Source organism: Lasiodiplodia theobromae (assembly GCF_012971845.1).
Source record: "Lasiodiplodia theobromae strain AM2As chromosome Unknown scaffold_2, whole genome shotgun sequence".
In the NCBI taxonomy this organism is placed as follows: domain Eukaryota; kingdom Fungi; phylum Ascomycota; class Dothideomycetes; order Botryosphaeriales; family Botryosphaeriaceae; genus Lasiodiplodia; species Lasiodiplodia theobromae.
In genome coordinates, this window is record NW_023336495.1 from 722,293 (window position 1) to 750,239 (window position 27,947).

At 56.9% G+C, this 27,947-nt stretch overlaps 10 protein-coding genes across 10 annotated transcripts; 7 read left to right on the forward strand and 3 right to left on the reverse strand.

The window, feature by feature from the left end:
• Positions 1-884: 884 nt before the first annotated feature.
• On the reverse strand, positions 885-3,350 carry LTHEOB_752 (Mucin-2-like; the record flags this gene model as incomplete). The annotated part of the gene is made up of 2 exons (XM_035516895.1): positions 885-3,223; positions 3,278-3,350. 2 exons carry the CDS (start codon positions 3,348-3,350, stop codon positions 885-887), a joined length of 2,412 nt encoding a protein of 803 aa, XP_035369511.1.
• Positions 3,351-4,304: 954 nt separating this feature from the next.
• On the forward strand, positions 4,305-6,257 carry LTHEOB_753 (Peptidase aspartic protein; the record flags this gene model as incomplete). Its single annotated transcript, XM_035516906.1, has 2 exons — positions 4,305-4,408; positions 4,463-6,257. The coding sequence occupies 2 exons, from the start codon at positions 4,305-4,307 to the stop codon at positions 6,255-6,257; spliced, it is 1,899 nt and encodes a 632-aa protein (XP_035369512.1).
• Positions 6,258-7,089: 832 nt separating this feature from the next.
• On the forward strand, positions 7,090-8,472 carry LTHEOB_754 (1-aminocyclopropane-1-carboxylate deaminase; the record flags this gene model as incomplete). Its single annotated transcript, XM_035516917.1, has 3 exons — positions 7,090-7,124; positions 7,254-8,092; positions 8,219-8,472. 3 exons carry the CDS (start codon positions 7,090-7,092, stop codon positions 8,470-8,472), a joined length of 1,128 nt encoding a protein of 375 aa, XP_035369513.1.
• A 643-nt stretch (positions 8,473-9,115) lies between these two features.
• Positions 9,116-10,135, forward strand: LTHEOB_755 (Pyridoxal phosphate-dependent enzyme beta subunit; the record flags this gene model as incomplete). The annotated part of the gene is made up of 1 exon (XM_035516928.1): positions 9,116-10,135. The coding sequence occupies one exon, from the start codon at positions 9,116-9,118 to the stop codon at positions 10,133-10,135; it is 1,020 nt and encodes a 339-aa protein (XP_035369514.1).
• A 409-nt stretch (positions 10,136-10,544) lies between these two features.
• LTHEOB_756 (Dimeric dihydrodiol protein) lies at positions 10,545-11,806 on the forward strand (the record flags this gene model as incomplete). Its single annotated transcript, XM_035516939.1, has 2 exons — positions 10,545-10,934; positions 10,991-11,806. The coding sequence occupies 2 exons, from the start codon at positions 10,545-10,547 to the stop codon at positions 11,804-11,806; spliced, it is 1,206 nt and encodes a 401-aa protein (XP_035369515.1).
• A 483-nt stretch (positions 11,807-12,289) lies between these two features.
• On the forward strand, positions 12,290-13,399 carry LTHEOB_757 (Ankyrin repeat domain-containing protein; the record flags this gene model as incomplete). Its single annotated transcript, XM_035516950.1, has 4 exons — positions 12,290-12,577; positions 12,641-12,861; positions 12,934-12,973; positions 13,022-13,399. 4 exons carry the CDS (start codon positions 12,290-12,292, stop codon positions 13,397-13,399), a joined length of 927 nt encoding a protein of 308 aa, XP_035369516.1.
• A 606-nt stretch (positions 13,400-14,005) lies between these two features.
• LTHEOB_758 (uncharacterized protein) lies at positions 14,006-16,105 on the reverse strand (the record flags this gene model as incomplete). Its single annotated transcript, XM_035516961.1, has 1 exon — positions 14,006-16,105. The coding sequence occupies one exon, from the start codon at positions 16,103-16,105 to the stop codon at positions 14,006-14,008; it is 2,100 nt and encodes a 699-aa protein (XP_035369517.1).
• Positions 16,106-16,999: 894 nt separating this feature from the next.
• On the forward strand, positions 17,000-21,311 carry LTHEOB_759 (uncharacterized protein; the record flags this gene model as incomplete). Its single annotated transcript, XM_035516972.1, has 6 exons — positions 17,000-17,616; positions 17,678-18,787; positions 18,872-19,516; positions 20,246-20,469; positions 20,523-20,774; positions 20,833-21,311. 6 exons carry the CDS (start codon positions 17,000-17,002, stop codon positions 21,309-21,311), a joined length of 3,327 nt encoding a protein of 1,108 aa, XP_035369518.1.
• A 1,120-nt stretch (positions 21,312-22,431) lies between these two features.
• Positions 22,432-23,638, forward strand: LTHEOB_760 (uncharacterized protein; the record flags this gene model as incomplete). The annotated part of the gene is made up of 2 exons (XM_035516984.1): positions 22,432-22,506; positions 22,682-23,638. 2 exons carry the CDS (start codon positions 22,432-22,434, stop codon positions 23,636-23,638), a joined length of 1,032 nt encoding a protein of 343 aa, XP_035369519.1.
• Positions 23,639-25,141: 1,503 nt separating this feature from the next.
• LTHEOB_761 (Kelch repeat type 2) lies at positions 25,142-27,850 on the reverse strand (the record flags this gene model as incomplete). Its single annotated transcript, XM_035516995.1, has 1 exon — positions 25,142-27,850. One exon carries the CDS (start codon positions 27,848-27,850, stop codon positions 25,142-25,144), a length of 2,709 nt encoding a protein of 902 aa, XP_035369520.1.
• Between the last annotated feature and the right edge of the window lie 97 nt (positions 27,851-27,947).

Below are 27,947 nucleotides of genomic sequence, written 5' to 3' on the forward strand. Positions count from 1 at the left end.
TATTTATACCCTTGTGGATGATGCTTTAACTGCTCGTTTTCTATTATAAACCAAGTGCACTAGTCTCGTAACACGTGTTTCTCCGTTTCTTTCTCCCTTTGCCACGCTATGGTGGACGCTAAGCGTGCAACCATCTTCACCAATTAAACTTAAAACTATGTATCGCTATGTGTAGTGCATCTACCACAAAGTCAGCTCAGAAGAGGAAGACCGAATTCGAATCAGATAAAGAGAATGAGATCCCAACTAAGACCCAGAAGAATCAGCCTATTATCAATCCCACTTATCGAAGTGACACCAACGCGAATTCACCTGGAGGCGCAAAAGACCTAGCATCTCTCGCCATACAACAGTGAAGACATCACCTAGGCGATTCTCTGAGCATGAAGTCCGTGCCGAATTCGACTCACAATCAAGCAATACCAAGATCGAAGCCCTCAGCAAACTCGAAGGCAAGGGTACTGTCTTCGACTATGCATCAACCTCGAAGACGTTGTTTTACCAGCCTGAGCTTTTCTGCCGCCAGGTAGATGCTCCCACTCGTGTGGGCAAAGCATGGCCACCAGAGGAAGAAGCGACCCTCGAACCTAGAGCAGCTTACCATCGGCAATGCGCTATGCAAGAGGATCGTGAAAGAGCATGGCCCACAGGGCACCAAGTCTCGGACACTCGTACCCAAACCGTTTATATACCCATGTAGTACCACGAAGAAAGTAGCAAACTGTGGACCACAACTTTGTATCCCCTCCCAAGACACACAAGTAAAACCAACATTCACAAAGAAGCCGTTAAACATTAGAAATTCTCGTAATCCTATCACCAGAGCAGTGAAACACATTAACACATTAAAGAATAAAAAACAACAAACATCAAACCCACTCTCCTCACACAACCGCCACCAACAACCCCAGCACCGCTCCCAGCCATCCGCCATCCACGCCCACCACAGCAGCCGCCCCCGTCGACGACGCCGCCGCCGTCGCACCCCCGGTCCCACCAAGCCCCGAATTAATCAACCCACCCAAACCACTGCTCGTCGAAGAACCCCTGCTCGCCGTCGCCGTCGCCGTCGTCCTCGTCCCTCCAACCGTCTGCACGACGACCGTCTGCCCCGCCGCATTCGTCGTCAACACCAGGGTCGTCTTGCTGCTGCCTGCGTCGCCACCGACCGTCACGGTGCCGCCCAGCGTCAGCGTCTGGCCGTCGTAGACGTACGCGGTGCCGTCGACGGGCTGGATGGTGGTGCCGTAGATGACGAGCGGTGGAGCCGACGTTGTTTGTGCTGTAGCAGCAACCGCAGCCGTCGCAGCCGGCGCTACGGTCTGTATGACGGCGCCGTTAGCGACCGCGATGGTTTGGCCGGCGGCGTCGGTGGTTAGGGCGTAGGTGGTGCCGGCGACGGTGATGGGAGCGCCGCCGGGGAAGAGGGTTTGGCCGGCGATGACGTAGGCGGCAGAGCCGGAGGCTGCGACGATGGTCTGGCCGTCGGCGAGGGTGAGGGGGGAAAGCGGGACGATGGGCGGGGCGCCGGTGATGGCTGGAGTAGTGTAGGGGATGGTGGAGCTGCCGACGATGACGATAGGGGAGCCGGCGGCGTTGGTGGTTAGGGCGATGACGGTGGCGGAGGGCCCGGTGCCGAGGGTGATGGGGGTCCCCGGGGAGACGGTTTGGCCGGAGATGATGTATGCGGTGCCTGACGGCTGGATTGTTTGGTCGCCGATGGTGAGGGCGGGTGGAGAAGGAGATTGAGCGGCGGGAGCAGCGGTGGGAAGAGTGACTGTGCTGCTGCCTCCAATGACCACTGCGGGGGGTTGAGGAAGTTGATTATTTTGTTGACCATCCTGAGGCGCAGGAGCGACGGTGGTGGGTACGGAGATTGGAGTATTATCAATCACAGTCGTCTGCCCTGCCGTGAGAGTCGTTGATCCTACAACCACAGCAGGGATAGTGGTGCTTGTTCCGGCAATAATGGTCGGGATTGCAGTGGGGACAACAGCCACAGAAGTGGTTCCTACTGGAATATTCGTACTCGGTGGTGCCGGGGTGCCCGCAGGTGGATTAACTACGGCGCTCTGAGCAGGTTGCGCGGGTATATTTGTTGGTGGTGCTCCTCCGTTCGAAAGGTAACTTCCAATGAGAGAGCCGATGACTCCACCTATTCCGCCGTCTCCAGCAGTGGTGGTGCCAGAAGGGGGCTTTATGACGGTCCCAACTTCAGTAGGAGGGACGGTAGTAGGCTCGGGCTCGTCAAGAGTTTGTGGCAACTCGGTATGTGCTGTAGGAAAAACAGTTGTAATGGACAAGGAAGGTGGCTGCACGGGTGCAGGGAGTTCAGTGTGTGCGAATCCCGGGGCGGATGTCTCATCTGGAGGAGTTACGTCTGCAGATTCTTCTGTATGAGCGGTTGAAGTAGCGTCAGTTGGCGGTGTTACTTCCGCGGACTCCTCTGTATGAGCGGTTGAAGTAACGTCAGTTGGAGTTGGTACTTGGACAGGTACGGAGGTCTCGATGTGTGCGCTCTCAGGGGTTGTTGTCTCTCCGTCTCCTTCATACGAAACCGATGTAGTAGTGAGAAAAGCCGCTGTCTTGCCAGTCAGAACTGGAGCCCAGTCCTCAGGTAGGCACAGGGAAAAGGCGGCTTCGTCGGTAAAGTGAGAGGAAATGAAATCATCACGCGAACCAGCAGCATCTTGCCGCATGCATTCCCAGTTCAGGCCTCGCGGGTCACCGTATACCGGACCAGTCGCCTTGGGGGGCATCGTTGTATAAGATGACCAGAAGGCGTTAAAATCAGGATGCGATCTGAAAGTTACTGCTTCACCTCCTGAATCGGAACATATCGTGCCGGTTGCATTTGCTCGGGTGGTTGGCAGGCGACCACTCCAGCTATAGGTTGATCCATAGTCGCCAATAACGCTCGGAAAGGGTATCGTGGTCATGGTACCATTATAAATCACGGAGCAGAGGCGGGTGCCGGCTTCATTGGTTGGAGGCAGAGTGTAGCCGTCGGGCAAGTCAACGGTACTGGTAACATATCTGGTTGTGTTTCGGACGGTGTTGATGATGGTAATGACGGTGGCATATGTGATGTTCTCAGTTACTTCGTTGGTGTACCATGACACGGTCCAGAAATATGGAGGTCTGAATCTGCAATCGGCTTCGCAACTGGGGGCTGGAGTTGTTACGGGCGTGGTAGCGGGCGAAGTGCCGTTCGGCGGTGCAGCTGCGAGAATAAGTCATTGTTCGTGAGACAAGGGTCAGTGCCAGAATGTCTTACTCTGCTGAGGAAAAGCCCTCACGCTGGTACAGGCAACGGCCAGGACGGCCAACGCTTGTATGGCCAAGCGCATGGTGAACGATCGACGTGTGGGGCAAAAATTGGCAAAGCACAAAAAGAAAAACGAGAGAAGCGCACGATTCAAAGGTGGAGAGCGAGCGAGATACTAGAGAAAGGGCAGCGCGAACTATGCTTAACCGTCGCTAGTGCAGGCGGATATGTGCCTGGGCGTCAGCAGCCACATGGCGACACACACAGCCGGGACATGGGCCGACTGGACTGTGTGAGTGGCTAGGCGAGTGCCGGTGTGCTGATGTTTCGGCCATTTTCAGCTGCAAGCTGGAGGCGAGATAGTCACCTGCGTGGCATGAAGCGGCAGGTCAGAGAGTCTGGACAGCAAAAATTCTATCATGCAATCGAATCCTTCCGGGGTTGCCTCAACGGGAGTGGATTTGCGCGACGCCAATGAGCAGGGATTTAGATCAAGAGGCGCTGCGGAGGAATATGGGGGCGGTTTGAGAGGATCATCTCCGGACGCCTGGAGGCTTGGCGAGGCTGGTGGATGCTGCGCCGCGCGAGATGGGTTCGACGACGCTTTGAGCGGTGATATTTTCAGAGCTGCAGCCTCGCAGCCAAAGTGGCGTAGGTCACACTGCGAAGTGTTGGCGGTGTGGTGTAACTGCTTTTCGGCAGGAACGAGGAACGGAAGCGCCCAAAATAAGTGAGCTCACCGCGCCGACCAATGGCGCGGTCCCGCCCAGGCGCCCTGCCGGGGCCAAGCTCAGCACTACCCTCCCGGTGCGGGCCTCTCGCACCGCCAGTACCGTTGCACCGCTAGCACCGCGATGCCTGCTCGACGGCCGTGAAGTATGCGCGCAGAGCCACTTTTGGGGCCTGCTCGCCCTCTCCTCTCCCTCGGATCGCACCCATGTCGCCATCGCTCGTTTTCCCCCGCGCATCTCGTGTTTGCTGATCCTCAAGCCTAACATTCGCTTCCGTGCGCGACCTCCTCCAGCCTCCGTACATCATGAATCGTCTCCTTGGCCGGCTGCTGCTCGTAACAGCGCTGCTGTGCGCCGCAGACGCCGCCGACACGCCCGAGCCCATTTCGTTACAGCCTACGCAGTTCTGGTATGTTTCAGACACCACTTGTGCACGCTGTCTCTAACCACCGCCTCGCTTCAGGGACGGAAACGACGGGCCTTGGTCGACCTTCGCTTTTACCATTGGCACTCCCGCCCAGAGCCTGCATCTCTTGCCAGCCACCGGCCAGTCCGCACTATGGCCAGTCCTCCCCGAGGGCTGCTTGAACGACGACCGCGCCACCAACGTCTGCCAGGATGATCGCGGTGGGGTATTTCTGATCAACCAATCCTCCACCTGGGTCGAAGAAGGAATATATTCGTTGTCAACGCTGTGGGTCGAGCAACAGTTGGGCGTGGGAGAGGATGCGCGCGGGCACTATGGCTTCGATACCGTTGGATTGGGGTGGCCGTCGTTTGGAATGCCGTCGCTGGACAGCCAGGTCGTGGGAGGAATCGCCGACAAGACCATCTACGAAGGAGTTTTTCCCTTGAGTGCCCGCCCGGTCAACTTCACCGACCTCAATAACCCCCATGCCACCGTTTTGCAGACTTTGGTCAACAAGTCGATGATTCCGAGCTCTTCCTGGTCCTACACTGCCGGCTCTTACAACAGGGTCCCCAAGATTTACGGTAGCCTAACCCTCGGCGGGAAGGACACTAACCGCTACGAGGACAACGACATTAGCATCCCGTTCGGTTCTGACATCTCCCGGGACTTGCTCTGCGCTGTCCAATCAGTGACGACCAATGTTAGCTCATCGCCGCTGCTGTCGACCCCCAACTACTGGTACATCGACTCGCTTGTTGCGTCAATGTGGTTTCCCGAGGATGCGTGCACTGCTTTTGAAGAAGCGTTTGGAATTGAATGGGATGATGAATATTCCATCTATCTCATCAATGACACCCAGCATGAGACACTCTTGGACCAGAAGGCCGCCATAACAATCACCATTGGAGCCAACACGTCGACCAGCGACACGGTCGACATCGTCCTGCCGTATGAAAGCATGGCTCTGAATGCCTCATGGCCCGTCTATCCGAACGCCACTCGCTACTTCCCTCTGAAGCGCGCCGTAAACGACACGATGTACACGCTTGGCCGCGCATTTCTGCAGAATGCCTACGTCATCACAAATTACGAAACTCAGACTTTCTCCGTCCACCAGGCTCTGTTCCCCGACTCCAGCGCGCAAAACATTGTCCCAATTGAGGGTGTCAACAGCAAGAAAGATGACGGATCCTCGCTCGGCGCCGGTGCCATCGCCGGAATCGCAGTCGGATGCGCCGCCGTCGTCGCCATCCTGGCGCTGATCTTCTGGCTCGCCTACCGCCGCAAGAAGCAGAAGCAGGAAAAGGCCGCCTACGATGCCGCTGCCGCCGCGGCCGCGGCCGCCGAAGCGCCGCCCGCGCCCAAGGAAGAGAGGCCGGAGAACGAAATGGACGCGGGTGCCGACGGCCACGTGCCCGGCGGCACGGGCGTCGGAAACAAGACGGAGCTGGAGGGCGAGGGCGCCAGGCACGAGATGCAGGGGTCTGACACTTCCAAGGTGGCCGAACTGTACGGCCTCGAGGCCCGCAAGCTCGCCGAGATGGAGGCCCAGGCTACCCCGGTTTATGAGATGGCGGCGAATGAGGAAGTCTTGCTGCCCGAGCTCGAGACGCCTAATCAGGGTGCTACGCCCAGAGCGCAGACGCCGCATGCGGAGCTTGAAGCACCGCACGAGTCGAGGGTGGCTGTGATGCGGGAGAGAGAAAGACAGCAAGAGGCTGGGGAGAGGGAAAGGCAGCAAGAAACTGGGGCGAGAGAAACACAGCAGGCTACTGAGGAGAGAGAAACACAGCAGGCTACTGAGGAGAGAGAAACGCGACAGGATACTGAGGAGAGTTCAAAGTAGAAATATTTAATTAGCGGCATGGCGTTTTGTTCGGATTCGAGATGATGGGGTGTAAGTTGGAGCTTTTTTTGGTGTGGAAAGATGACGATTTGGTAACTGCATGTTGATTTTCAAGAGATATCCCTCATTGCTATTCTCCTCAATTCAAGATTTCGTTTTGGTCCAGTCCTATCTTTCTCCAATCCCTTGCTTGTCTTTCAGTCGGGTTTGCTTCAATTCTCTCTTTGCCTTCTCTCCGTCAGCCAAGCCTCCATCCTGCCAAGCCAACAAACCACCAAAACGGTTTGCCATGGCCAAACACCGACGGAGATGGCAGAACCCAGCCGAGGACCTGCTCATTGTTTTTCCGCTAGCAGCATGTCCGTCAAGCTGTTCACCACCAAACGAACTCGTCGCTTCCCACCAGTCCTTTCTCCCAGCCATCCGCTCCCGCAAGCGGCCCGCCAATGCAGATGGCCAAGCACACATCCAGTTCCTTTGTCACCATCACGCCTCTTTTCTCCTCCTCACCCCGCGGCTCCCTCTTTCCATTCTTTTCTGTCTCGCAACCACGCCACGGTTAAAACTGGACGGCCCTTCTAGACTTACGGTTCTATCCGTGACTGTTTCTCCCCTGAGACGGCTGTCACTCTTCTCTTGACGATCGTTGCACACGGCCTCCTTTCCGCTCCCGACGACGGAAGACAACGGCGTGTTCCCGTGTGTTTGAAGCTGCGTCGTCCGCGTGTCCCACCGCTGGTCTGAGCCAGTTGTCCAGGAACCAGACCACGCATCTGCCTCTTCGTACAACGCAGAACGCATAAAACTCACCAGCAACCCTACTACACCCACGATGTCCGGCGGTACACTTTTCGCCATGGCTTTGCCGTAAGTCCTGTTTTCACACTGTACCCACCCGCAGCCCTTCCCTCACTTCAGAAAACACTGCATTTCCCATCTATCTAAACAGAAGAGGAATGAAGAACCCCTGCTGACGTTGCAAACAAACAAACACAGTCCAAGCCTCGACCCCCTCAACCCGCTCAACCCCTACAAAGGCTTCTACGGCTGCGGCGGCGGCGCTGCCTACGCTCCTCCTGCGCCCGCTCCCGCTCGTGCGGTGCCGCCGTCCTTCGCTCTTCCTCGTATCATCACTCGCACCGTCAAGGCTCCTAGCACCGAGCAGCAGCACAACAACGACGATGCTGAAGTCGAAGTCGGCACCGAGCCCACCGACGCTGGCGGCCGTGGCAAGTCAACGCGCGGACGCGGTGGTGGTGCACGCGGGCAGAAGAGTGGGGGTAGCAGTGCCCGTGGCGGCGGCAGCAAGAGTGGGGGCAGGGGTGGGAGGACGACGCGCCGGGGCTCTCGGGCTCAAGGCGGTGGCGATGATGACGGGGACGACGATGAGGATGATGGCAGGAAACGTGGCGGCCGCCGTGCGGAGCCGGTGATAATCGTGCCGCCCGACGAGGAGAGCACCACAGACGAGGACTCCGACTCCGACTCCGACTCCGACGAAGAAGAAGAGGATGAGGAGGAGCAAGGCCCACCTGCAAAGAAAGCGAAGAAGGGCAAGGGCAGGGCGGTCACGTTCGCTGCGGATGTGATGGCTAAGAACAACAGGCCCGGCGGCAGGTACTTTGGCGCGATCAAGCATGCCAAGTGGACGCACGACAACCACCCGCCGCCGCCGTCGCGCCGCCCGGGCATGCCGCCGCCCGTGCCGGCCCAGGAGCGCGTCGCGCCGTGGGGCGAGACGTGGGTGGCCGACCAGATGGCGTCGTTTGACTTTGGCGAGACCATCTTCGCGGGCGCGTATCAGAGCGCGCAGATTACGGCTGATCTGCTTGGAGGTACGTTTTTCTTGTTTGCCCTATTATCCGCATATAAGGGCTTCCCCGATTGAGGAGTATCCCCGATCGCCACGTGGGATTCATGCAAGTCGTAAGGCTGATGGCTGATGTTTTATATGACTTCAGGCGCGACGGGCAAGACACCCAAGGTGCAGCCCCCGGAATCGCTCCCGTGGAAGACGCGCTTCGACTTGCCTCAGCCGAAGGACATGCCGGCGATGGCGAGGCGTGATGCTGAGTTCGAGAGGGCTGGCGTCTGGAAGCTGACCAAGGAGAACGTGCCGGCGCTGTTCGAGAAGAAGGGCGCGACGCTGATGTCGATTTTCCCGCAGCACTCGGACTGTAACTCGAACAAGAAGTTGACGGCATCATTGGTGTAGAGGTTTTCAAGGCTGGAAGGCTTATCGCAGGTGGAGGTAATGATAGATTGGCGTGTGGCGTCTTTTGGGTTCCGTCTTGGATGAAAAGGGAAAAAGATGTATGTAAGACTAGGGAAGGAAGGCGTTCATTGGTCAGTTTTCAAAGATTTTAGTCGTCCAGGAACAGTCGATTGTTTATCTGCTTTCTGTTAGCAATGCCACTTACTTTGAGGCGTTAGAAGTTGGAGTCGATGGGCCAATGATCCGAGCGTCATGCGCGTATCTGCCCCGCAACGCGTCGCCCCAAGGGTCCACGCGCCGCATTTTGTTCGTTGGCGTCGCTGCGAGTCGTGGAAAAGATAGCGAACCCCTCCAAAAAGTTGGAGACCCCAATTTGCGGTGCTACTTGTAGTGCCGAAACCGTCCGATTTGGAGCTCTTCGCCTGCGCTGTCAACAACACCGTCATGCAGATGCGGCTTCGGCGGCCGGCATCGTGGTGAGCGAGCCGAACTCACGCCAAAGTCGGCCGCCACGACCCGAACGAATGCGCATGTCTTGAAAAGGCGCTGCTGGCGCTGCAGTTGCCGTTCGCGCCATATTGCCAATTCCTCCCTTGCTTCCTGTTTTTCTTGAGATACCCCGCAACCGCAACGAACCGCAACGATGAAGCTCGACAAGTTCCCCAAGCACCAGCTCACCTTCTCGGGCCCGACGCCCATCCAGCACCTCAAGCGCCTCTCCGAGGCCCTCGGCGGCAAGGTCCAGCTCTACGCCAAGCGCGAGGACTGCAACTCGGGCCTGGCCTTTGGCGGCAACAAGACGCGCAAGCTCGAATACATCATCCCCGAAGCCATTGAAGGCGGATATGACACTCTCGTCTCCATCGGAGGCATCCAATCGAACCAGACGCGCCAGGTGGCGGCGGTGGCGGCGCACCTGGGCATGAAGTGCGTGCTGGTGCAGGAGAACTGGGTCAACTACCACGACGCCGTGTACGACCGGGTGGGCAACATCGAGCTGTCGCGGATACTGGGGGCCGACTGCCGGCTGGACTCGGCGGGCTTCGACATCGGCATCCGGCCCAGCTGGGAGCAGGCCATGGCCGACGTCGAGGCCAAGGGCGGCAAGCCGTACCCCATCCCGGCCGGCTGCTCCGAGCACCCCAAGGGCGGCCTCGGCTTCGTGGGCTTCGCCGAGGAGGTGCGCGCACAGGAGAAGGAGCTGGGCTTCAAGTTCGACTACATTGTCGTGTGCGCCGTGACGGGCAGCACCCAGGGCGGCATGATCGTCGGCTTCGCTGCCGACGGCCGCGCCAACAAGGTCATCGGCATCGACGCCTCGGCCAAGCCCGAGAAGACCAAGGAGCAGGTGCTGCGCATCGCGAAGAACACGGCCAACCTGGTCGAGCTGGGCCGCGAGATCACTGAGGACGACGTCGTGCTGGACACGCGCTTCGGCGGGCCCGAGTACGGCCTGCCCAACGACGGCACCATGGAGGCCATCCGCCTGTGCGCCCGCACCGAGGGCATGCTGACCGACCCGGTCTACGAGGGCAAGTCGATGGACGGCATGATTTCCATGGTGCGCAACGGCGAGTTCCCAGAGGGCTCGCGCGTGCTCTACGCGCACCTTGGTGGCGCCCCGGCACTGAGTGCCTACAGCTATCTGTTCAAGGAGGGATAGACGGAGCTTGTACGAATTAATAATAGACCATCAATGAATTGAACGAATTGACCAGCATCGATGCAAGGAGTCGGATTTTTGAGACGTTGCGAGTGGAAATGTAGATTGCATCGGCGTTGACATGGCCCGGCAGAATATTGAGCGGGCAGTCAGAGCCCGACGCGTTCTCAACCGGCGCGTCAAAGGCCGCTCTTGCCGCAGATTTGCCGATTCTCGCGGCTTCTATGCCCCACTTGCATCATGGACATGGCTGCTAACTCCGATGGCGGGGTAGTTGATAGGTAGGGATACCCGCCACTTCTGCCTTCAATTCTTCCCATTCTTGCTTCCACCTCTTCGCACTACATATACCCGGCTGGCCCGCCAATTGATCCCACATTCAATCCAATCTACCATCCCACTTGACGCCATGGCCGCTCCCAAGGAAATTCGCTGGGGCATCCTCGCTACCGGTGCCATTGCCAAAACTTTCACCACCGATCTCTTGTGTGATCCCAAGACGCGTGGAGTGAACCACATCAAGCACACTGTCGTCGCCGCTTCTAGCTCCAACAGCGTTGACCGCGCTGCCCAATTCCTCAAGGATGTCGGCGCGCCCTCGACCGCGAAGGCCTACGGTTCTTACGCAGAATTCGTCAAGGACCCCAACATCGATATCGTCTACGTCGCTACTCCCCACTCGCACCACTACCAGAACGTCAGGCTTGCCCTGGAGGCTGGCAAGAACGTGCTGTGCGAGAAGGCCTTTACCGTGAACGCTGATCAGTTGAAGAAGCTGGTTGCGGTGGCCAAGGAGAAGGTAAGCACGCCATTGCGCCCCACTGAATGTTGATCTGACATTGCTATTTCACGTAGAACCTTTTCCTCATGGAGGCTGTCTGGACCCGTTACTTCCCTCTCTCCATCTACGTCCGCGACATTATTAGCTCTGGCAAGATCGGCACCGTCCAGCGCGTCTACGCCGACAACGCCCACGCCCTCGACCCCGAGACCGCCTTTGCCGATGGCCAGCACCGCATGGTCAACCCAGATCTCGCCGGTGGAGCGCTCCTCGATCTCGGCATCTACTCCCTGACCTGGGTCTTCCAGACCGTCTACACCACCCTGCCCGAGGCGGAGCGCCAGCCGCCGTCGGTCCTGTCCTCGACCAACATCTACGCCGGCACCGGCGCCGCCGACGAGCTGACGACCATCCTGCTGAACTTCCCGCGCAGCGGCGGCAAGAACAACGTGCACGCCGTGGCCACGACGGGCCTGCGCTACGCCACCGACTCCAAGGGCGACCGCGACAGCGCCGGGCCCGCATGCCGCGTCCAGGGCGACAAGGGCGAGATCCAGATCTTCCCGCCGCTGTACCGCCCCACCAAGACGCGCCTCGTGCTGCGCGACGGCACCGACGAGACCAAGGAGTGGCCGCAGCCCGGCCCCGGTGCCGGCTCCGGCTGGTACAACGGCTTCGGCGGCGGCCGCAACGCTGAGGGCGAGGGTCACGGCATGTTCTGGGAGGCCGACGAGGCGGCGACGGCCCTCGTCGAGGGCCGCAAGGAGGGCAAGTACGAGAGCTTGGCCGAGAGCGTGACCATCATGGAGGTTATGGATGAGGTGAGGAAACAGGCCGGCCTGAAGTACCCCAGCAAGATCGAGACTACCGATTATCCGGTGGCGTTGTAGATTTTTGGAGATGGAATGTGTAAGTTGGATCGAAATAGATGATTTTACGATGCTTATTGCGTTGCGTTCACGTGTAGCGCGTTCTCACTTTGAGCTACCCTTTCATTTTAACGCTATTCTCTGAGGTATAGCTGTTTACGAAAAATTGGCCCTTCACAGCCATGTTTTAATTCGACATTCTCGTCCAGACGATAGTTTCAGCTACCCATGACATGAGCAAAAAGCAAACCCACGCTACTTGCGTCATCTGGATGAAGAAGCACTTGCCCCTTCCGAAAAAAAAGTACTTGCCTCGTCTGGATGAAGAAGCGCTTGCCTCGTCTGGATGTGGAAGTCGTTGAGCTCGCCATTCCCCTCGGGCGGTCTCTCACCCTCCTCTCACTCTCACTCTCCACTCAAGTCTCATTCTTGACCACCAAGCGGTTACCATTGATATATCGTTACTCTCGCCAATTACTACCGAATCGCCATTCATTCGTCACAATGTCCAACGGACACGACACAGACTTGTCGGCATCAACAGGATCAACGACAGTCGCTCCACCAAATACATCCAACCAAACATTGATACCGCGTCTCAGACCTGACGATTCTTATTACATAGAGGTCGGACCCATCGGAACGGTCAATCCCGCCGTGTCACGCACGCTCTGCGTCCCGGCCTACCTCACGTTCGACCAGCTCCACACCGTGATCCAGATAGCCTTCGACCTGCGGAGCGACCCGTACTACCAGTTCAATATCTCACACAAGGGGTCCTGGCCAGATGAGGTTTGCACTCGCATCCCCCATCCTGCCTATCCCGCTCCCTCTGACACAGTTTCATCACTGTAGGACTCCGCCGTCGCCAACGAACACTACTTTGACCACATGCAGCGCGACATCAAGTACTTTGCCAACTTCGTGCCGAGTACGGCATGGAAGCGCGCGCGGACGCGCATGGCGGACGAGGCGTTGATCCACCACGGCTTCTGGGGGATTGGCCGCAATGAAGCCGGCCAGCCGATCGACTACCTCTACGTCTACGGCGCCAACCCCAACGCGGAGCACGGCGGGTGGGTTTGGCGGATCACTGTGCTCCGCCGGGGTAGGTTCCATAATATACGGAGTACTGTGCAAGTCCCTAGGCTGGGCTTTACACAGAGGACTTTTTGTGCGGGTGGGACGGTAAGTAGTTTCCTTCACCTTCACGCCTTCTACTAACCACGCACACAGGGCCACACCATCGCTGAGAACTGCAAAGGCCCGGCTCACTGGGAGAGACTGAAAGTCGCGTGCAGAGCAGGATCCAGAAACCAGAACACGTACCGCAGTCTGGGCAGCGGGTGGGTGTGGCGCGACGAGGATGACAAGCTGCGCCGGTGGTTCGAGAAAGACTGCATCAACGGGCACAACCTGTACCCGGACGGGCTCGATCCCGACAGCTGGGACATCTTTGACGTCAACGCGCGGCTGCGCGAGAACAGACGGTTGCCGCGGCGACTGAGGAGCCGGGCCGTGAGGATTTCGAGGAGGATGGTGGAACAGTTTACGGGGGAGCGGGTGGATAAATGGGGGGGTCTCTCTTGGCGGGAGGCGTGGAGGGGAGCGTGAATGGACCAGAAATGACAATAACAATTAGACAGTTCTCTCAGTAAGGATTTGTTTTTTTTTCCGCTGTGAAAAAAAGAAAAAAGAAGAGCTGAGGCATACTTACGCCATGTTCCAAGGCCCTGCCATTCTTCGAACTAACCATCGGCTGCAGCACCCCTTCAACTCCCCCCATCTCTACCTTAACATATGTGGGTAGTTGAAGCCATCATCCGGACGAGAATGTCACGTTAAAAATTCTACATACCCGTCCGGACGATAGCTTCAACTACCCATGACATGAGCGAAAAAACAAATCACTGTATAAAACATTCCACATTCCTTTCCGAACACTTCCCGCTCAAAGATCCTTGGATCAACGGAAGAAGAGGGATGACTAAACGTTAAGTATTAAGAGATAATTCCTACAAGAAGGAGACGCTGGTGACGACCGTCAAAACTTCCCGAAAATCCAACCACAAACTAGTAGTAATACCATATCGACATGAAACGAAGCCCCGTAGCAACAACAGGAAAGAACAAAGTTGATCGCTCAAACATTCATTCCATCATAAAGACAATCATACAATAACCGAAGATACGGAGAGAGAGAGAGAGAGAGAGCCCTACCTACCGCGGCGGCACATACCCCGGCGAAGACTGCCAACTGGACCCAGTATGCGGCGTGAACAACAACGGCTGACCGCCGCTTATGCTCCCGCTCCTCTCCTCGCCAGGCAGCACCTGCTCGTAAATGGTATTCGACCGCGACGACAGCAGCGACAAGTCGCTCCACGACTCCCTCTTGCGCGCCGCCCTCCGCCCGCGTATATCCCCACCGCCCGCCCATCCGCCACCGCCGCCAAACCCATCTTCACTCCACCCACCACTACCAAATACATCATCCCTCTTCCGCTTCAGCACCCTGAATCGCAGCGTCCCGCCCCCCTCCTCCCGCATGACCAGCTTGCCCACACGACCGCTGCTCTTCCCGTCGACGCGCGCCGCCGTCCGCACGTCCGCCGCATCCGCCGCGCGGACCACGGCCGACGGGTCGGTCAGCAGGCACGCGGCCGCGAAGTCGACGACGGGCGGCAAGCTGCAGCGGGCCTGCATGACCGCTAACAACACGCCCGACACGACGACGAGGAGGTGGAAGGCGAGCCAGGTGCGGACGCGGGTGGGGTCGATGTCGGCGCGGAGGGGGTAAGACGGCAAGCTGATGTTCGTCGAGGTTTGTTGCTGGGGCTGGGCGAGGCGGTCGGTCAGGTCGTTCCAGGACGCCTGGTAGGCGGCGGCGAAGGCGCCGGCGACGAAGCCGTCGAGGTTGGACCAGGTGGGGGCGTAGGTGGCGTTGCCGGTGACGATGCTGAGCATGGTTTCGGGGAGCATGCCCATTATGATGGGGAGGAGGGGGTCCGGGGAGAGGTCAAAGGACGCGGTGGCGTTGCCGGGACGCTCGACGACGCCCGGGGAGATGATGGAGCAGTCGTGGCATTGCGTCGTGCCGGCTGAGATGGTGGTTTCGGCGAAGAGGTAGCAGTTGGTGTAGTTGGTCGGGCCCTTGGCGCTGTAGGGTTTGGTTTGGGGCAGGGCGCCGAAGATGCTGCTGCTTTTGCGGCCGCTGCAGGTGGCGGTGGCGTTTTCGCCTAGATTTTCGGTCAGGACGGCGATCTTGAAGGTGGTGTTGTTGAGGCGCGTGGCGTTGGGCCAGGCGGAGAGCCAGGAGTCCATGGTTCGGTTGCGGAGGATGATGGCATTGCCCGGGAGAGAGGCGCGGATGGGGTTCATGGGGCCGGTGACGTTGAAGAGGCCGTTGTGCTCATCCAGAAACTGCTCGAAGCTGGGGTCGTAGTCGATCCATGTCAGGTTGCTCATGTGGAACATGGGAAGGGTGGTGTTGCCGATGGTGGTGTTTGTGAGGAGGGCTTGGTAGCCCTTGGTGTGGTTCGAAAGCTCGTGCTCTCTGAAGGCTGGGGCCCAACGTCTGCTCGGCACTTTCTTGGTTGAGTTCTCGACCGTGTAAAAGTCCGGGCCATGGCGGTGGATGACGGCAAGGCCGGAGGCTCTTTTGATGGAAAAGTCTCGCGGCTCGATGTGCTCCTGGAACTCAGTGAAGGCGAGAGTTGGCCCGGCTACGTTTAGGGTGACGTTGTAGTCGGCATGTCTCAGTCTCAGCTCCGGTACCCAAGACACGGCTCCCTGGGCAAGTGGAGCACTCAGCTGGGCGGGGATGAGAAGGAGGAGTAGGACGATAGTGCCGAGTTTGAAGCCATTGAGGCCCACTGGGCCTTGCTCGAAGGAGAAAATACGTTCGATCTCCTGTAAGGTGATGCCACACTTTTCCAGGAGGATGAAAATGGAGCGCTGGGCGGCGATGCTTGAGCAGACATTGAGGGTCAGGCGCACAAGAACCAGGGCGGCTGAAATCAGTGTAGTGACATCGGCCTGACGAAGTTCGCCCTTGAAGATGTGGACGATGGTTGTTCCGAAAGGGGCGTCTGAGGACGAGGGAAATGTTTGGCCATTGAGGTAGGCAAGTGCAATAACGGCGAAAGCAATGACAAGGATGAGGTGCAGCGGGAAGAAGTACCAGGCGCGGACAGTGCGGAATATGCGGCTAGTCCGGCGACTCTTGTCGGCGTAATGGACCGAGTCAGATGGGTCCTGGTGCATCATGTCGGGCGCAGAGACTGACACGATGGAGCAGGGCGGGAGCAGGGCTGTCATATGCTTTGGGTGAGTGCAGCAGCTGACGCCAGCTCTTGGCAGTTAATCAGCTTGAATTTGGGAGCGCCACGCTCGTAGAGCTGCGCGTTGGGTCTTACCTGCATCGAGCACAGCGTCGCCGCCACGCCGCCATGGATGAAAACCGCCCAATCCAGCAACCGTAGACCCGTCAACGACGCCACTCCGCCCCACATGCAGGCCCCCCGCCTTGTGATCGCCGCATGTTTGTGCGTCGACACCTCAGCAGTGCGGTTGCGACGGGCGATTATCTTTGTCTCCAGTGGGGGCCAAGGATGAGGCTCCAGAGGGAAGAGTGAAGGCGGGGCCGACTTGCGGAGCGGGAACTAGTCTGCATAGGGCGACGACCAGAGGAAAGAGCGACCCTTGGCTCCAATCAACACCCAACACTCTTTTTTTGTTCTCCCACTCACTGCCACCTCGCCTCACAACGTACCTATGACGTGTATTCAAGCGCTGACTTGCGTGGCGAGGCCGCGAAAGAGACCGTTTTGGACCCCAAGATGAGAGGCAAAGTCCTGGGAAACACAATTTTCCCATTTCGATCTAGCTCGCCTCTAACCAGCGACGATTTCTTAATAATGCCAGAGTTTTGATCCTATTTCCAAACGCGCGTCCTCACTCGTTCGCTAGGCGCCTCTGTGCCGCTTGCAAGGCGCAGCAACGTATTGGCCCCCAAATCACGACAAAGTTAGCTACGCGAGGCTAATCTTGCTCTTTGGGCTTTACCGCCAGCATGGATTCACCGCGTTTAAGAAGACGTCTATGTCCCCATCGACGCCCGACACTGATCCAACATCTTCCCCACTCAGCTACATGAGGGACCGCTTTTGACCCAGGTGATACGAGTTCTGACAGCTTGGCAGCAGCATTGTTATGCCTGCTCACTCGGACATACCGCTTCAAGCCGTCTCAGATTACAAACATCATGGTCGATCTGCTTCCGAGTCACAGCCGTTCATTCCGGACCACGATACTGACCGCCTGCTGCCTGCACATGCAGACGACTTGAGCAAGCCCCAGAGCACATTCGTTGAAAAATGGGCACCAAAAGCCCTGCAACCGCAATGGGCCAGGAAATCCCAGCGTCTCCCCCAAGGTTGGCGTTTTAGCGCCTCCCTGGGCGTCTTCATCTCTTTCACAGCCCTCGTTGTGAATATCATGGTTGCTGCTTGGTCATATACCGTCATTCGGGACAAGGGCGGCAACTTCTTTTCCGCGCCCATCTTCACCGGCGACTGTGGGGACATCGAGGCCTGGGGTAGCTTGGTACATCTAGCAATTAACGCGGTGAGCACGCTTTTGCTTGGCGCGAGCAATTCCGCCATGCAGATCTTATGCGCTCCGAGCCGAAAGGCTGTTGATGATGCACATCGGAAAGGCTCGTGGCTGGATATCGGAGTGCCCAGCCTTCGCAATCTGGCTTGGATACGGGGGAAGAAGCTCGCTCTCTGGCTCGCCTTGGGGCTCTCGTCCATCCCTCTGCATCTCGTGTAAGTGTCTATTTATACCTGGGAGGTGAGCGGGGCCGATCTGACTGTTTGGCATATTCAGTTACAACTCGACATTTTTCGTATCAACCAGAAACCACCACTACGATGTCTACGTTGCCAATGACCGATTCGCCGATGGCGTAGATTTTGATGGCTTCATTGGAAAATATGACCAGCCACCATATTACGCCAACTATTCGTTGCTGAACTTGCCGACCGGAAGTGATCCGATTGTTGTGCAGTCGGCACTGGCTCAGAATGTCTCATCGAAGGAAGGCGATTTCGAGCGGCTTGAGAAGAATGATTGCATAGGGAACTACTCGAGAATCATCTTACCGGACCGCCGTAACGTAATTCTCGTTACAAAAACCAAGCCAGCCCACAATCAGCAATTGCACGAGATCGTTACCTTCAACGAGACTGCACTTCCGGAGCCGGACAGTATCTCCTGTAATGGATCCACCACAGGGCACGTCTTGACATCTGAGCTTGGACCAGTGAGCTGCGCCGCAAACTCATCCCTGTACGGCATTGCACACTACGCCCAGCCAGTAGTGGGGCTACAAACGCCTTACTACAGAAATTGGTATTACTGGGTGTGCTCCCAGCAAGGATACTACTATTCCGAGGACAGATTGGTGGATGAGCTCGGCGGTGAAACCTTGAATATCTCCATGCCGGACTTCATGAAGCCTCCGAAAGAGTTGTGTAGTGATGGACTCTGGGAGGACTATCTGAACAAGACATGGAGCGTATATGGCTTTGAGGTGGACTACTGTCTCAGTGAGAAACTTCGGGGCCAGTGCAGCTTGAACGCCGCCGTCAGCCTTCTGTTTGTGGTGATAGTCTTCAACTTCATTAAGCTTGTGGCCATTATCAGCACCATCTACACCATCAAAGATAATCCACTTATCACAATAGGGGATGCTATCTCATCATTCATCGAAGAGGAAGACGTTACCACGCGAGGGATGTGTCTCCTCACCAGAGATGATGTAGTTCAGCAGACCAAGCACGAACGGGAGAAGCGGAAAGGCCCACTCTCAAGGTTCAGAAGAGGTTCTGTATCGAGGGGAGGCTTTCAACTACTATCACCAAAGGCATTCGAGCCCAGAGACCTCAGATGGTACCGCGCCGCAAGCAAAAGACGGTGGATAACCGCTCTCACCCTGTAAGTCACCAAACAAACGTGTATCCCAACAATTTATCCCACTTACCTCAACCGCGCCCGCCGGGGGCGGTGCACACACAACAGAACCCTCCTCGCCATCCTCGCCCTAACCGGCCTCTTCATCTACGCCGCCACCCAGCTCTCCACCGACCTGACGCCGGCGTACCCCACCGTCTGGTCCTTCGGCTTCCACACGACGACGCCCTACACGCTCATCACGCACTGGTCGCTGCCGCTGACGGGCTCCCGCGCCGTCGTCCCCATGGTGCTGATATCCAACCTACCGCAAACACTCCTCTCGGCCGTCTACCTCGGCCTCAACGGGCTACTAACAAGCATGTCGCTCGCGCGCGAGTGGGCCGCGCATGCCACTTCGTCCTGCTCCGCCTCCTCCTCGTCCTCGCTACCGCTGCGCTCGCTCCGCGTCTCGTCTTCGGCCCCGCGCGGCGACCAGCGCACAGCCTACTTCCTCTCCCTGCCCTACCGCCTTGCCGTGCCCTTCGCTGCCCTCGCTACCGCCGCTCACTGGCTGCTCAGCCAGAGCTTGTACATGGTCAAGGTTGATGCTGTCGATGCCCGCGGTGATCTCGTACACGATGGGGCTGATGGCGGTGGTGCGTACGGGTACTACTCCATCACTACGTGCGGCTACTCGCCGCCCGCCATCGTCGCGTCGGCGGTCGGCATCGTGGCGTTCGCTGCGTTTGTGTGCGGCGTCGGCGCGAAGAGGTTGGGTAACAATGGGATGCCGTTGGTGGGGAGTTGTAGTGCGGCGATTGCGGCGAGCTGTCACGGGGGACCGAGGGGCGGCACTGTAGTGGCGTGGAAGCCGTTGGCTTGGGGGGAGGTGGTGGGCGGCGGGGAAGAGGATGGGGGAGTGGGGCGATGTGGGTTTGCGAATGGAGGGAGGGTGGAGAGGCCGGTGCCGGGGAAGCTGTATGCTTGATGTAGCATCGTGTTTGGGAAGGGGGGTGGGTGGACGGGTAGGAGCATGTTGGAGAGGTCACATTGAATGGGGACAACTTGCATCTTTTGTATGATACCCTGTTTGTCTTGCGCAACCGTTTAGCCCTCATGACTTGCCTGTTTGCTCTGCGTGCAGGCGGAAGCTGAAGCAGAATGCTAGTGTGTCGATCACGCATCCCATGCACATATCAGGGGAGATTTGGGGTGATACGATAGGTCAGAATCGTCACATAGACAATTCAATGCTGCCACCCGGCTGCAACCTAGTTCTAACCCTTGCATGTGTAACCGTTCTCGTTTTGAGTTCCTACAGGAAGCAATTTCGGCAAACCCGAGCTTGCCCGAGCCAGGAACGGAAATGATTGGTGTAGGAACGCGAACACGAAGTTTATACGAAAAGGGAAAGCGGAATGGGGGGTCAATGCTTAACCTTCTCGAGATAAGAATAGACTTTGGTTCCGCGCTCGGTACATTTAACACAGGGCGTTGCAGAAATGTCCAGGTTTCAGATATCTACGTCCTCCTTTTCTCGAACTTTTCAGAGGACGACGCAATGGCTTCCGACCAGCAGAGCTATCGGCTCTACGAATACCAGCCAACACTGATCGGAGCCGGCATCTTCTCCGCCATCTTCTGTCTGTTAATCGCCGTCCACATCTGGCAACTGATCAGAAATAAGACATGGCATATGGTTGGGTTCTTCATCGGCGGTCTCTGTTAGTCTCCCACGCCCTCCCCAGGAACCCGACAAGATTTAACAATTGCTTAGTCGAGCTCATCGGTTACGCTGCTCGGGCCACCTCCGCGACCCAGAAGGAAGACCAATGGTCCATTGAGCCCTATCTGATCCAAAGCACATTCCTTCTGGTCGCGCCTTCGTTCTTCGCCGCATCGATCTATTCGGTCCTAGGGCGCATCATCGCGTTGACGGACGGCGATGCTTACGCGCTAATTAAGAAACGCTGGGTCACTGTGTTCTTCGTAATGGCAGATGTGTTTGCTTTTCTGATGCAAGCAGTTGGTGAGAATTAAAGCCCGATGAAGTGCATTCCGTATGATTGGCTCACACACCACTGCAGGAGGCGGTCTCATGGCAATGTCCACTGCCGACCCCGCTAGGTACAAACTGGGCCAGCACACCATCGTGGGCGGCTTGATCATCCAGCTCGTGGTCTACTTCATGTTCTTCGTCTCCGCGGCCACGTTTTACCAGCGCATGGACTCGCTTCCGCCCGTGAAAAAGCAGAAGCACGCACGCATCGATTGGCAGCAGCACTTGGTCACACTGTTCGTCGTCAGCGCCTTCTTCATGATCCGCACCATCTTCCGCATTGTCGAGTATGCCAAAGGACACGACGGGTACCTGGTCGTCCACGAAGCCTTCTTGTATGTCTTTGATGCTTTGCCGATGGCGCTCATTATGGCGTATATGAGCTGGAAATACCCCGTCCTCGAGAGGAAGAAAAGAGAGGGGAGTCATCGTTTCCATTTAGCCAGGGTTTCCGAAAGGGGTCCGAGTACGCGAGGAGACGAATCTCTGGCAAGCGAGACCGCCTGAGGCGGATGTAGCGTTGGACCTCCTGGTATCCAAGAAACTGAATTTGAGAAACAAGTCTTGGGGCACACTTACCAAACCTGGGCCCGTTGAACTCCATCACACCACAGAGAATCATCCGACGGTCTTCTGCACGGGACCAATCGCAGACCTGTACGTATACCAAGGGGGATCAAAGTCACAGTATCCTCAGTACGGAGTGGGGTCTACGCTGTAAATGCGTCATCTCGACGTACGGTTCTCTACATGAGGGATTACAGAAACGTAATGATCCAGGGCCCTTGAAAGTACCTGCGCGGATACTTTTGGTATCATAAACGATTAGTCATTCTCGGTCTAGCCTCATGAGTCTTGATTGGGCGATTCTCGATCAAAATATACCACCAACACATTGACGGCCAGAGGACAAGAGAATCTTAAAAGTTCGGACGACATCTTTACACATACAGCTGCAGGACTTTTTTTGGTAGCAGTGGCATTATGATCGACTGCACCATATGATCTACCTGACACAGCGAAGAGCCGAAGTATCAGCTGGATGAGGCGGTGGAAGTACTATGATGGCTGCAGTAGTTCCGGTTCGGTGACCCACACGCATCCAAGGATGAATGGTCCTCTACTATTGACAAATAACGAAGCCGTGGAACGCTGAGGTATTGGATTGAGGTACCGAGTGTCCACTCGATCTGAAGCTTCCATAAGGAAAAAAACGGTCGTCTGCCTCCAGCTACACACATATTGAAGCACATAAACAAGCCACTTTCAATAACTAGAACTGGACACACTGCAAAGTAATGATAAAGAGAAGTTGAATAAACAGTCGTCCATCTAGAAAGACCCTTTTCAAACCGTACCGTGCCCGAACTAAGCGATGCTTAAGGGTCTTGTCTCGTACCTTAAACAAGAAAGCAGTGAACCATGGATCAGATCAGACCTACTGCTCCACAAGTCACGAAGTCTATTATCACCACCCCCGCTCCACAAGTGCAGTGAAAAGCCAGACTCCGCCCAAACCCCCGACTCAACCAACCCCAGCCTGCCAGCCTACGGAGACTGACCAAATCAAACTGAAATCTCGCCCACATCTCTCTACACCTACAACAACCGAACCGCCAACTTTGCGATGTCAGAAGATGTAAACCCAGAATTATTTGCAGAATTGTTCGGCGAAGACGCCGCCTATGACTTCCAGAATGCCGTCCCCACGGCAGAAGCCACACCAACATACCCACAACGTACTTACCCTATGCTCCCACCACAACAAAACTACCCTGCTTTTCCACCGCAGCAGCATCACGGACAACAGCTCCATGGATACCCAACGTGGTGGCCGCAAGCACCCTACCCATACTCAGACTTGACCACAAACGCAGCAGCAGCATTGCCGCCTTCTTCTCAACAACCACAGCAACAACAACAGCCGCAGAACTTGCAACAGCTGCAACATCATCAACAACAACAACAACAGCTGCAACGTCAACAACAACAGCTGCAGTTCCACCAACAACAGTTGCGATACCAGCAACAGCTACAATTTCAACAACAGCTACATCATCAACAATATCAACAGCTGCCATACCAACAACAGTTGCACGATCAACAATTACAACAACAACAACAACAACAACAGCAACTGCTGCAGCTGCTCCCGCAACAACAAGCACAACCGCAAGCAGAACAACCACACCAGCATCAACAACCTCAGCAGCAAGCACCCCAGCCACCACAAGCACCCCCTCCACCTCAACAACAACAAAACCAAGAACAAAAACAACAGCAGCAGCAACAACAACACTCAAAAGCCCCCCCATCTAACACCCCGACTCCCACCCCCCACAACCCCAACTCTCGCCCTCGCTTTCGCCTTCGCCCTCCGCCTCCCCCTCCTCGCCCCGCCAACGCCAACATCCCCCGTCCCCGTCCCCGTCCCCGTCCCCGTCCCCATCCCTATCCCATCCCCTCCCCTCCACCCCTCTCACCACCACCACTACCACCACAAATACAACTACCACCACCACCCCAAACCAGAACCCAAACCCAACAACAACAAACCCAAACCCCAACCCAGCAAACCCAGCAAACCCACCACCACCACCACGCCGTCCAACCCCACCAACCCCGCCAACCCCACGTCCACCGAACACCCCACCACCACCACATACACAACCACAACCACCAACATCGCCACCACCCCTACAAGCAGCAACACCACCCCTCCCAGCAACATCGCCACCACCAGCAACACCGCCACCGCATCGCCAAACCCGTGCCCCCCGGCCCGGACGCCCGCACCGCCCTCGAGCGCCTGCGCACCGCGAGGAACGGGCTAGCAGCCAGGGAGCGCGAGGGCGTCGAGCGGGCGCAGGCGGAGTTGGAGCGAGCGTTGCTTGAGGGTGGTAATAACGGTAACGGTAGCGGTAACAGCGGTATCGGTAACAGCGGTAACAACAGTAACCACGGTACCAACAGCGGTAACAGCGGTATCGGAGAAGATGCGGGAGGGGCGAACAATGGTGGTGGCGGAGGAAGAGGGCAAGCAGCGAGGGGCGGAAGGGGGAGAGGGAGGGGGGGCAGGGGCAGCAGGGGCGGGGCGAGAGGAGGAGGGCGAGGGGGAGGAGGGGGAGGAATGACGCCAACGACAACGACAATAGCGGGTCCGTCGACGGCGGCAACGGCAGCAGTAGCAGCGGAGGGGGCGGGAGCGGGACCGCCGCTGAGCGCCGAGTATATCCAGCGGGCGCGGTTGGTGCAGGACGAATTCGAGCAGTTCTTCCGGCAGCGGGATGAGATAGAGAGGCAGGAGAGAGAGAGGAAAGAGAGGGAGGAGGAAGAAAAGCGAGAAAATGAAGAAAGAGAGAGGAAAGAAAAAGAGAAAATGCAAAAAGAGAGCAGGGAGAGGAAGGAGAGGGAAAAGAGGGAGAAGTGGCAGCTGCGTGGTGAAGAGTCGACGGAGGTGCTGGACGAGGGGAGCGGATTCGACCGGGAAATGGCGGCATCTGCAGCATCGAGGGCGGCAACACTAGCAGCAGCAGGAGGAACAGAAGGGGATGGAGGATTTGGTCCAGCAGCAATGACGCGCTACGACTCGCAACAACAACTCTCCCACCTGAGCACTTCTCCCTCCTATGGCTCTAACGGACAAAATAACGGCGGAAATTCAAATGGACAAAACAACGGCGACAATTCAAATGCAAATGAAGGCGGAAGTTCGTACCAATGGGACCCTGTCGATTTCGGCTACTTCCAGTGAAATTAAAAAAAAAATTCCACCAACATGCAAAGAGGTTGGAAAAGAAAGAGCTGGAAAATAAAAATAAATCATACATAACTGATTCAAAAACCGGGGGGCCGGTAAGAAAAAAAATCATTCATCACGAACTCCTCTCCGATAAGCTGTACAAGGGAAAGAAAAGCGTAATGGCATGAAAAGAGAAACGGAGACATGCATAACATCTAGATAGACGCCCTTTTTTGATATATTGCTCAAGGAGAAGAAAAGAAGTCTCAAATCATTCCAGCTACATTCACATTCCAAAAAGCTTGCGTGACGCAACAAAGCAACCTTCGCCCCATGAACCAGAACGAATGCCACCGAGCGCTTCCCGAAGTCGTGCAAAGTAGAGGTATCCAATCCAAGAAAAAAAGCAACAGGTTGAACACCAATATACTACGTGAAGAAGGAAAAGGAAGGAAGAAGACCAAAAAGAAAAGGGGCAAAAATCAACGATGGTGATGAACCGATGACATGCCAAATCTCTAGAAACACGCCTTCTCCAAAAACCCCGGTTCCAAGAAGAAGAAGAAAATTGTTGACCCCTGTGGGTCTCATATACTCATCCGACCAAACCCCTCTCCGGCGCGATTCCCAATCCAACTCTTCCGGACGACAAAGTGTCTTCCGTGGCGCTAGGCAGACCGGTACCGATGCTCGTGCCTTCCCTGCCGGACCGTCCCATCTCGCGGATCCTGCGACCCTCCATGAGGCCACGCAAGCCCCTCTTCTGTAGCCCCACCACGGCGCTGATTTCGCCGGCCCAGACCTCGCGCTCGCCGGGCCCGCCGGTGACGCTGCCGAGATCGGACTGGCTCGTCTCGGTCGACGCGCTGCGCACGCTCTGCTCGTCGTCGGCCAGCGATGTTGAAGACGAGACGTCCGTGTTGAGTCGAAGCTGCTTGAGATGGTCGTCGACGCCCGAGTCCGCTCCCTGGGCCACGCTGCCGGTGCGCTGCGTGGATGCGAAGCTTGACGCCAGACTGTTCGAGGATGCTGACGGGCGGAGGTCCCCTCCTTCGGATCGTTCTGATTGTACCTTAGCAAGCGTTTCGGCTGATGGGAGACCGGCCGTCGTGCCATTGAAGAAGGTAACTGCATCACCTCCTCCGGCTGCCATTGCAGCAGCATTGAAGATGGCGGCCGTATTCCGTCCGTCAAGACGCAGGTGGAGGCGCTCAATGACAGCTTCCAGGAGACCATCTATACGATAGGGGCGCGCAAGCTGGAGTAGCGAGCACAGAATTTGCGGAGTGCACAAGGTCGAGTTGGGCGGGGGAAGAGAAGAAGTATAAAGGTAATGTGCGAGTGCCTGCAGGGTGAGCTGAGTGTGCGGGAGGTACAGAGTACGTGGCCTGGACGTCGGGTTGGGGTTCTCGGCATTTGGCGGATCGAAAGGCGTAACTGTGGAGGCCATGCTGGGGGTCATTGTGAGGGCTGTGCTGGTCGTCCTGATGCTTGGTGTGATGGTAATGCTCGAGTTGCGCCATGCGTGGGAGCCTGTCGAGGGTCTCAGTGTAGCAGCGTCCGATGAGCTCGGGTCCGATGCAAACGCTCCCTCGCGTAATAGCTGGTTGAAGTAAGGGCCCCACCGTCTCGCCACAAGGTGTGAGTTGACGGGAATGCGCTCGCCTCCAATAGCCAAAAATTCCATGTCGGCAAGTTCCCGCAATCCTAGTGCCATCGCTCCCAACTCTTCTGCAGCCGGCGAGAGTGACCGTCCTCCGCTTGCCAGGTCTGACGCGCTCTGCAACATGCCCGGAGAGCTCACAGAAATATATCCGGATGTTGGTGTCGTTCTCCGAGGGTTGTCGTAAAGCCCAAAAGCCTCCAACTCCACCATGCAAATGTTCGAAAAATTGATCCTCCTATGGTTGTAGTCTTCCACCAGGCTTCTCTTCCGATTTCCCAGAATGACAAATGTATTGCGCCTGCTCCAAAGTACGCCACGGTTCCAACTTCCCTGGCTAAAAATACTACCCCCGGCATCGATTCGACTCCACGTAAGGTTCCGGAGGTCGAGCGCCCAAAGGGCGTACTCCTGCTTGGACGAAGTTAGGAAAGTACCACTCACGACAAAGTGATTCGCAATGACGCCTCCGTTAGGAAATCGCAGGCCCGGCGGCGAGAAAGTCCCGTTCATAGGCTTCTCTGTCAAGGTCCCGTCCGGCATTCTGATTTGGAGCTCAAGCTTGACGTCCAGGAAGTTGTAATTCGAGTAAATTAGCATCGAGGAGCCGTTGTTCTCGGGATCCTGTTCGTCCTCTGCCGGGGCATCGCCCTTCCTTCCGCCGGCTCCGATTGCCGATGCAGGCATTGTCGTAAGCGGTGCAACCACACTCCTGTACGCACCACAGCTCCGGCCCAGCGTGTTTGTGGCAGTCCACTTGAGACTCCTCAAATTGAAAACGCTGATCTGTTCAATGTAGTGGTTCGCGCTGTCCTGCCCTCCTACCACCACCATCTCCGCGCCGCCGGTACCGTCCAGGTCGATTCCAATCGAGCCGGAATTGGGTTGACTGGCCGATGCAGGGTTGTGGTGAATAGCAGAAAGGGGTGCGCTAGACGATGCGAAAACCGCCGACGAGGGCAGAATGGCGGCGCAGTGCGCATAACGTCCTTGCGGAGAATCCGACGTGTCGATCTTCATCCAGATGCGCGTATTAACGTCGTAAATATGTATGTCTGACATGACCACCACTTCCGGCTGGTTATCTTGGGCGCTGGCTGACGGGGCTGTGGGTTGGCCATTCGGGAGGACTGCCGGGGACATGCCACCATAGCAGACAAGCTTGGTGTCGCCGAGGGCACAGACACTGTGGAAATAGCGTGGTGGGGGAATATCGCCCTGAGTCTGAAGCTTCGTCCAGTGCCGACGGACAAGGTCCAATTGGTAGAGATCATTTGTAAGCTGCGGCCGGGTCCTGGATAACCTCCTTCCGCCAAACACATAGAGCATGTCTCCCAAAACCGTGGTGGTTGCGCCCACTAGCGGGTGAGGCTCACGGCCGGTGGTCCTGTGGACGTTGCAGACAAGACCAGACAGACCAGATGTAGATTGAGAAGGAGTGGCAAGACCAGCAGTCATCAGGGGAGTCATGCCAGGCGTTCTTGCTGCCGAAGAAGGGCCGGCGTCATCTTCTCTGGCCATCTTGGACAGGCTGGTGCTGCTGCTGTTGACGCTGCGGGTCAGAAAAGCCGTGGAATTGCTTCTGAATTGCTGGTCCGGAAACGGTTGGGATGGAGACGGCTGAGAAGCGTTCGGATCCATCGTGTTGGCCGCGGAAGTGTCCGGAGACTGTTTAGGGGGAATTCGGAGCGGGGAGGTCGCTTCAGTCTTTGCTAAATGCTGAGAGAATGGGGAGAGA